This window comes from Rhinopithecus bieti, unplaced genomic scaffold (assembly GCF_001698545.2).
Source record: "Rhinopithecus bieti isolate Rb0 unplaced genomic scaffold, ASM169854v2 scaffold_33326, whole genome shotgun sequence".
NCBI lineage: Eukaryota > Metazoa > Chordata > Mammalia > Primates > Cercopithecidae > Rhinopithecus > Rhinopithecus bieti.
In genome coordinates, this window is record NW_016814921.1 from 1,573,479 (window position 1) to 1,583,536 (window position 10,058).

The following is a 10,058-nucleotide window of genomic DNA, read 5'->3' on the forward strand; positions in this document are numbered from 1 at the left end:
CTTCATATTTGAAAATAGACATGATTTTCTTGTTATAGACTATAGGACCTTTAAAATTAATAGATACAGTATTTGAAGATAGGTTAAAGATATTTTTTAAACTGTATTTTCAAAATCAGTTCTTTAGGTGCTGGGAATGTGGCTGATCGTGTTTTGGCTCAGCTCTTAACAGAAATGGATGGGATTGAACAGCTAAAGGATGTGACCATTTTGGCAGCTACTAACCGCCCAGATAGGATAGACAAGGTAAGAGAGAAGGCATTGTGGATATTATAAAATCAAGAACTGGTTCGTTTGATTTTATCAGGTTTTTGTTTTTGTCAAATTACTTTCTAATCAGTATTTCATTTAGAGGATATTGAAGAATATGAAGCAGGTTCACTGTGGACTGGCTACCATTTTGTCTGAGTCTGGTAAGACAGAACATTCTTGCATACAAGTTATATGAAGCAAGTTTACCACTTACAGATAGGCAGCAAGATACAACAGAGGCCTAGGATTCATTGCAAGCCAGTCTCTCAAGATTCAGGAAAGCTGCCCTGGGTGAATGGAATCTTGACTGCATGTGCCCCACTTGCACTGCAGCTGAGGGCCTCTGGAAGGCACCCTGTTCCGGGTTTTATACACTGAGGATGTGAGACTCACTGGTCTAAAGTGTTGGAGTTTCTAGGGGAGGACTGGAGTAGAACCTGGGCTGTTCCAGCCAGTCCCTCCCTGTCTCAGGATATTGCATTTCCTGCACATGCTACAGTTATTCTTGAGAGCTATGAGGGGAGAGAGAGAACTGGGTCATTCCAAGATCACCCAGAGAGCTGTCCTACAAAGGATCTTAAACTAAAGGAAATTAAGAGAACAAAGGAAAGCTTTTATTTACATTTTTATTTCTTATGGTTCAGTAAGGACCATTTCTTGTGGTTCATAACTCTTCAATATCTACTCCCCTATCTTGTATCTTACTTTTAACATATTTCTCTAGAGAATTGAAGTTTGGATTTCTTTGGAATTCTTTCTTTCATCTAATTTATTCTTCCAGAGTTTTCAACATTTTCATTTATATGAAGGTATATTCTAGCTATTTAGCAAGTACTAGTTAGATTCCAGTTACCATCAGCACAGTAACTTTGAAGAAGTACTGTCCTGATTGTTGTTTTAAAGTATTTAGAATAAAATAATGGATTCTTCTATTTTTTTAAAGAAGTTACTCAGGCTGTTACATTAAATTAAGTAGTATAAGTGCAAAGCCAATCCTTTATTTATTTATTTATTTATTTATATTATACTTTAAGTTCTAAGGTACATGTGCAGAACGTGCAGGTTTATTACATATGTATACATGTGCCCTGTTGGTGTGCTGCACCCATCAACTCGTCAGCACCCATCAACTCGTCATTTACATCAGATATAACTCCCAATGCCATCCCTCTCCCCTCCCACCTCCCCACAATAGGCCCCAGTGTGTGATGTTCCCCTTTCCGTGTCCAAGTGATCTCATTGTTCAGTTCCCACCTATGAGTGAGAACATACGGTGTTTGGTTTTCTGTTCTTGCGTTAGTTTGCTGAGAATGATGGTTTTCAGCTGCATCCATGTCCCTACAAAGGACATGAACTCATCTTTTTTTATGGCTCCATAGTATTCCATGGTGTATATGTGCCACATTTTCTTAATCCAGTCTGTCACTGATGGACATTTGGGTTGATTCCAAGTCTTTGCTATTGTGAATAGTGCCGCAATAAACATACATGTGGATGTGTCTTTATAGCAAAAGCCAATCCTTTTAAACTATTACTACCACTTTTTCCCTAGGTCATAATTTAATAAAGGAGTTCAGTAATTTAAGTGCCTCATTTATATCTAATATGTAATATTTTATAAGGATTTAAGTTGAGTAAACATTTGCTCTCAGAGCATGAACCAGTTTCCCTTTTTTATTGTCATTAATATTATTGCCTTGTGTATGACTTTATGAGCTACTTTCTTCCTGTGTACATATATACATACTTTCAGTTTTAAAAAATGTGATTTTTAAAAAAGACCCCTTTGAATGTAACTATTATGTGGCAAGAAAACCTTGCTTTGGTTAGGTATTTTGCTATGTGATAAAGATCCTTTGGTTAAATGAAGGAAAGCTTTGGACCTTAAAAAAAAACATTCCCTTACTGATGCGGTATTTTATTAGAAGATAGGTGAGTTCTTAGTATTTATAGAAACTGGGTTGGTGTTAAGGCATCTCTGAAGTCTATACAAAGTATAAGACTGTATCTTAACAAGGACTGTAGAAACTGCTGAAAGAGCCTTAAAGTTTACCTAATTCTGCCTCTGGTTTCACAAATAAAGGTGCTGAATCAAAATCTTTTCCTGGTAAGAATTCATTGTATTTTTATGATATTTATTTCCTGGTTTCCCTGTGGTTAATAAGCTCTAAAATGTCTTAGGATTTTTGTCTGGGCCCAATCTGATAGTAGCCTTCTTTGACTTCCTAATGCTGGATGTCCTCGATATTAGATATATTTCTTGAAGTAGGATGTAAGGCTTACAATAAACTTAACTGCATTTTTCTAAATCAAGCTGTCTGACTTGCCCTGTTTAGTGCTTGCGTTGTTGTTTTCTTGCTGTGTAACAAATTACCCCAAATTTAGTAGCTTCACACCCATTTGTTAGTTCACATGTCTTAGGTTAGAAGATGGGCACATTATGACTAGTTTGTCTGTGCAGGATTTAAACTAAAGACTGAAAACACAGTGTTGGCTAGAGTGCATTCTCATTAGGAGTTCATGTTTCTAAGCTCACATGATTGTGGCACAACTCACTTGTGATTGGGGCTGAGGACTAAAGACTGAATTACCTTACCTGATGTCAGCTAGGAGCCACTCTCAGCTCCTAGAGACTACCCACATTCCTTGCCACACAGCCTCCTCCACCATCAGAAACAGCAATGGAAAACTCCGTTATGTTTTATCCCTGTCACACTTCAAATTTCCTTTGCCAGGAAAAGCCCTGTCCTTTTGGAGCGCTCATCTGATGAGGTTAGTCTTATTGAGAAAAAATCTCTGGACCTTGAAGTCAGCTGATTCAGGTTCCTGCAAAAGCCCTTCACAGTAGCACCTAGATTAGCATTTGATTGAATAAGTGGGAGAAGGTATGTTTCTATCAGGGTGATACGGGACAGGCCGGCCCCAGAATTGGGGCATAGCCTAGGAGGGTTCTTGGCTACACCCAGGAAAGAATTCAAGAGCCCACTGGTGGTGTTAGACAGCAATCTTTTATTGATTGGTACTGCCCCTTATGGTGCAGGACTGACTCATAAGCAGTGCACCCAGAGTTGGCAAGTTATGGGCTTTTGGCAACTGTGTTTATACTCACTTATGCCCACTTTCATTTACATGCAAATTGAAGGGTGAGTTAACACAAATTGAGTCTACGAAAGGGTAACTTCTGGGTCACTGCCATGGAAAGGGGTGGTAACTTTTTTTTTTGAGATGGAGTCTCGCTTTGTCGCCCGGGCTGGAGTGCAGTGGCCAGATCTCAGCTCACTGCAAGCTCCGCCTCCCGGGTTCCCGCCATTCTCCTGCCTCAGCCTCCCGAGTAGCTGGGACTACAGGCGCCCGCCACCTCGCCTGGCTAGTTTTTTTTGTATTTTTTAGTAGAGACGGGGTTTCACCGTGTTAGCCAGGATGGTCTCGATCTCCTGACCTTGTGATCCGCCCGTCTCGGCCTCCCAAAGTGCTGGGATTACAGGCTTGAGCCACCGCGCCCGGCCAGGGGTGGTAACTTTTGAGTCACTACCATGACATTTGTTAACTGCTGTGGTTCTGGTGGCAGTGTCTTATGCCAATGAGCATTGAGCTCTGCTAGAGATCGCTTTTGTTGCCATCTGCTGGCTTTGGCCACTTTCTTCACTTTGCCTCATCTGGACTAGATCTTGTTTTGTTCAGCAGAGTTTTCACCAGAAAACAAGTCCTATTGGTCTCCTACTTCATCCCCCCCTCAGATTAGAAACTCCTCCTTAATCTTAAAGGGCTGCAGATGGGCACAGGTCTATCGTCTGTAAGTGCTTCCTGCTGATTTTATAAACATAGGCACTGCCTAGCATGGGAGGAGTAAAAATCTCCAGATACCTGATGTAAGGAGCCCAACAGCAGGATGTTTTCATTTTCTGTGTCAGAAGATAAGATGAGTTGGAAGCCTTGTGCCAGCATCATCTTTATGTTGACTTTAGAAGATACAAACTTTACTAGGAGGTAAAACAAGAAAATTATAATTAGAAGGAAGAGAAAACTTAATGCTCCTATGCCCACCCATAGCGTCACATTATTTATCTGTGTGTTTGTGAAATAATAGTCTTCTAGAGGTTTGTAAGGATTACTTATGGTGTCTTCCTCTTAGGCCTGCAGGGACTTATAAGAAACAGGTTTAATCCTGGACAGCTGTACCCAGCCAGTGATCCTCTAATGTTTGATAGCAGTGGAGGTCCTTAACAATACCTGATAGGGGTCCTTCCATTTTGGGTTGTAATTGATCATCAGGGGATCTTTATTTTTAAGTTTTTACTAAGACTAAGTCTGGTTAAACAGAGGAACTCTTTTTTTCTTTGTGGGAAAGGACAACATTTTATTTTCATAATTTTGAAAGACCTTTTGAACCTGGCCTAAATTCCAAGAGCAGGGGTGGCATAGTGAAGTGTGTCCAACTCCGTTTCGCATCATGGCCTGAATTAGTTTTTTAGGTTTCTGTAGGATTTCCTTTGGCCAGGGAACTTACAAGTCAAAAGACTTATAGCCAATTAAATATTTTAGGCCAGAGAGGAATGGAGGTAGCTTAAAACTATTTTAAGCAATATAGGAGTCAAATATTAAAAGCTAAAAGTAAGTATATTTATCAAGAAAAACCAAGAGTATCAAATCAAGCTATACTGGGGGAAAACAGTGTTCCTGTAGACCTCTGAGGCAAAACACTTTAGTATCAGGCCATAACAGCAGTCAGAACCAGAGAAGAAACAAGTCACAGGAGCTGACAAAAAAGCTAAAGGAGAGAGTTACACAAATCTGAGAAGCTTTCAAAAGAAATAAATCACAGGATTGAAAAGCAAAAATTCTGGTAAGTTAGCAAATTAATACCTTAAGCAAAGCTGGCTCTAACACCTAGACCATTTTCTAGAAAGTCTACCGCAAACAGTTTTCCTTCAGTCACAGCCAGCTAAATCACACTCAAAACTCTCCTCACAAATTCCCTTTCACAAACCCCATTATCACCCACACAGACCATCCTTGACATGTCTGGACCTTGTGATCTGCCCTACACCATCTCCCTCTCAAATAACCGGTTACTTTACTCTAGGACAAGAATCCACCATACAGGGTCCCTCATACAAAATCACTTTCTTTATATTCCTCCCCCCCAAAATACATATATATATATATATATATATGTATCTTTTATCCATACTTTCCTCACATCCCTCTTTTTATTCACTGATTCCCTCTTATTTTGAACCATTGCCTAAATGTGCTGCATATATTCTGTAGTTATGGTGGGGAAAGTGCTTTCAGTATTTAGTGATAATTGTAAAAAAGTTTAATATTCATTTCTGTTTCAGGTAGAACTCCATGTGGAATGTGAATTTTTTTAAACTATAGTTTTGTTACTACTCAGATGATATATACTATATCAAAAGCGTATGTCCTTGTCAAGTCCTCTAAAGTTTGTGAAATACAAAAGAATATGCAGTAAAATTTTAAGTCTTATTTCCTTTCCAGTTACTTTTTCTCTGAAGAACTACTGTGGAACATTATTTATATTGTTTAATAGTACTATAAAGTTGTTTCCACACTTGTGTGATTAGCACATAATATTCAAACTGTGCCGTGAATGTGCCGGTAGAAACAAAACAGTTTTAAGGACAGTTGAAACAACATCCTGTTATGAAATAGACACAGTTTTTACCATCTTTATTGTCTAGAGGAAACTGTAGTAGGAATAAAAGAGGTGACAAAGAGTTAAAGTACACTTTATGTTTTTAGGCTAAAACTGATTTAAAAAAGATCATTGTAGGGTCAAAGAAATATATATATAGTATAATTTTGGCTACATTAAATCCAGGCATTTGGCCTTTTAAATTAGCTAGCATATTTTACAATCTTGTTGCCTGTTACCCCACAACTTCTATGTTATGATGATTTTAAGTTAGTATGTTAAAACAAGGAGAAATCCTGGACTGTCACAGGAGTGAAATTGATACCATTGTATTACCCATGTGTTGTGCATATTTAATGTCTCTTTTTGACAATATTTCAGTTTCATGCCTTCTGGGGAGACTAAAGCCAAAGTTTCTTGGGGATTCTGGTGTTTCAGCAAAGAAAGTGAGACACATAGCTCAAAAACTGCATTATTTTACTCCTTGCTATGTCATATTTACATGTCAGGCTCATTTGCTGTGATGTAGCACACTAGGCTGAGTGAAATAATTGCTTGTGATGTCCCTAAGTTGCCTAGGCTTTTTCCTACCTCCTGCTTAGATAGTGAAGAGAAGTTGAAGTTGCATCTTCTAGTGTTCATTTTGCGTAAGAGTAACAGGATGTGGTAGGACAGATGAAGATTAACGAGATTGTGTGATGTCAAGTAGGCTCATTGTCTTTAGATTGATTGCTGATGGTCTGGATTTCCTTAGCATCAGGGGAGTTTAGAAACAAACAACTAATTTATTATTCATCCCCAAATAATAGTTAAATGCCCAAACTTTTGGAGTTTATGTTGTTTATTTCATTGTTAACAACTGCTGTGTGGCCCCTTTACATGTACAAAATGTACAAAAAGTCCATGATGTTTTGTACATTTATGTTGAATCTTAAGGAAAACATGGTCATGTCTTCTTTCTCAGGTAATAAGCATGCCTCAAAATAGTTTTAACTCTGTGAATATATTTGAATTCAGTTTATTTGGGTAATGTTAGTACTGATGCCTACTATATAACAAGCTCCTAATAAGAACTATTAAATTATAAGCATTATTCCTAGCATATAAACCTAGTTTTCTTGTAGTAGGAAATGGGAAGGACTTCAAAAATTTTACTTTAAGCCATCTATGGAAAAGATTGCCCAATTGAGGAAAATTGTGAAAGTTATGTGGAAGTCTTGAATAATTTGGTTTCAGGATTATTTTCTATTGTTGTGTTAGACCCATGGAGGTAGTAAATTGACATTAATTTTCCTTACGGTTTTCTAGAAGAGGAAATGTGCTTAATGAGCTAAACAAGACATAACATTTTGTTTTCTTACATTGTTGCAAATCGAAGTTGGGTTTTGTTGTTTGTTTTGACATGCAGGCCTGGCTGTGTTGCCCAGGCTGAAGTGCAGTGTCTATTCACCGATTGTAAAGTAGTGCAGCCTTGAACCTTTGGACTCTAGCAGTCTCCTGCCTCAGCCTCCCAAGTAGCTAAGATTGTAGGTGTGCACCACAGCATCCAGCTTAAAATTTAGTTTTCTAGAAAGTTTTATGACATGGGAAAAAGTTAATTAGCAATATTTAGAAATGTCCCCAAATAAAAAGCTAAATATACGTATCTTCCAATATTCAAATGACTAGTGTTCCAAAAATACCCTCAGAAGAAAGGCTACAAATGTTTGTTCATTCTCAATTTTTTTCCTTGTTATAACTATTGCTCTTCTAATATTACTCTTCTCAGCTAAGTCAGAACTAAAAAAAAGCGGCAAGGACTAATTGACATTAATAGTTCAAATGAATCATAATTCTTTATTTTCCCAAAAGTATTTAAGGAATGGATGCCGGTTAGTCTTTCACATTGTTTATCAAAATGATGTGAAGAGTCTTTGGTGAGCCATCATAAGATCAGAACTGAAAAGTGTCCTCTACGGTTGTTTTCCAATTTCAGCTTTACCATCTTTACACAAGACTCTCATAAGTGTTTTTGTTATTGTTGCTGGATTTTTGTTTTGTTTGTTTTTTAAAGCTCCAAGTGTTTTAACTTGTATGGCAGTTACTCTTCTTTATCTTCTATGGCAGCCCCTTACAAGTTTTGGCTTTGGGGATAGAGACTTGGGAGAGATCAGAGGAGAGAGACTGGTTAGAGTTTGTATTCATATATGGGTCTTACTTCATTTCGATGTTCATAAGGTAAAGACTCTGTATCTCAAGGGTTGGCAAACTATGGCCTTTAGGCCAAATGTGACCCACCATGTGGTTTTGCACAACCCATTGTCTAAGAATAGTGTTTACATATTTAAAAGGTTAGGAAAATAAAAGTGGTTTTTGGTGACATACGAAAATTATATGAAATTCAACTTTCAGTCCCCATAAATAAAGCTTTATTAGAACACAGCCACACTAATTTGATTATGTTTTGTATATTACTGCTTTTGCACTACTGTAGTAGAGTAGTTACAGTACAGACTTAACGGCCTATAAAGCCTAAAGTATATACTCTGAACCTTTACAGAAAAAGTTTGCTGACTCTTGATTTGTCCTTTTAAGTTTTTAGAAGATTAGTAGTCTTTAATGTCTGTTGTTCATATATGAGCCTTACGTTTTCTTTTTAAAAAAGATTATTTATTTTAATTGACATAAAAATTGTATCTGTAGAGTACAACATGTTGTTTTGATAATTGTTTATACATTGTAGAATGGCTAAATCAAGCTATTTAACATGTGCATTACTTCACATACTTCTTATTTTTTTGTGATGAGGACACTTAAAACCAACTCTCTTAGTAATTTTTAAGTATACAATATATTGTTATTAACGATAGTCACCATGCAGTACAATAGACCTCTTGAACTAATTCCTCCTGTTTAACTGAAGGTTTGTATCCTTTGACCAATATCTCCCAACTCCCTTAGACCTCCAGGCCCTGATAACCACCATTCTACTTTCTACTTTTATGAAAAGTTCAACTTTTTAAGACTCCACACATAAGCGAGATCGTGCACTATTTGCCTTTCTTTGCCTGGCGTATTTCACTTAGCATAATGTCCTCCAGATTGATCCATGTTGTCACAAATGACAGGATTTCCTTTTAATAAAGGCTGAATAGGATTACCTTCTGTATACACACCACATTGTCTTTATCTGTTTATTCTTTGATGAATACTTAGGTTGATTCCGTGACTTGGATATTGTGAATAATGCTGCAGTGAACATGGAGTGCAGATGTCTCTTGGACATACTGATTTCATTTCCTTTGGCTATATACTCAATAGTGGAATTGCTGGATAATAAGATAGTTTTATTTTAAATTTTTTAGAAACTTCCACACTATTTTCTGTAATATCTGAAGTAATTTGCATTCCTACCAACAGTGTACAAGGGGTGTCTTTTCTCCACATCCTCACCAACATTTATCTTTCATGTTTTTGACAATATCTATTCTAACAGGTATGAAATGGTATCTCATTGTGGTTTCCATTGGCATTTCTCTGATGATTAGTGATGTTGAGCACTTAAAAAATATACCTGTTGGCTATTTGTATGTCTTCTTCTGAGAAATGTCTATTCAAGCTTTTTGCCCATTTTTTAATCAGGTCATTTGTTGCTGTTGAGTTCCTTATAAATTTTGGTATTTTAGATTTTAACACCTTATCAGGTTTGGTTTACAAACATATTCTCTCATTTTATAGATTGTCTTTTCACTATGTTGAGTGTTTCCTTTGCTGTGCAGTGGCTTTTTAGCTTCATGTAATCCCATTTGTCTATTTCTTCTTTTGTTGTCTGTGCTTTTGAGGTCATGTTCAAAAAATTATTGTCCAGGCCAGTGTCATGGAACATTTTCCCTATAACTTCTTTCAGTAGTTTTTCAGTTTTAGCTCTTTATTCGTCTTTAATTCATTTTGAGTTGAATGAGCCACAGAGTTTTTTTTAAAGATTGTTTAAACATGTTTAACACATAAGTTTTCTGAAGATACATTATATTATAAATCATATATGAGTAAAATTACACTGAACTTAAATAATAGTAGGGAGGCTGAATTAACTTATTTCAAGTATACACCATCCCCTCTTGAAAGTTCTCTTAATCTTCAATTTTAAAATACATTTTCTTCCACTAAA

General features: G+C 36.9%; 1 protein-coding gene across 1 annotated transcript in view; it reads left to right on the forward strand.

Moving 5' to 3' along the window:
- Positions 1-10,058, forward strand: part of AFG2A (AAA ATPase AFG2A) — a 379,187-nt gene that overhangs the window by 149,139 nt on the left and 219,990 nt on the right. Inside the window, 1 exon segment of the mRNA XM_017852609.1 lies at positions 120-246. Within this exon segment, the coding sequence (XP_017708098.1) occupies positions 120-246 (127 nt within the window).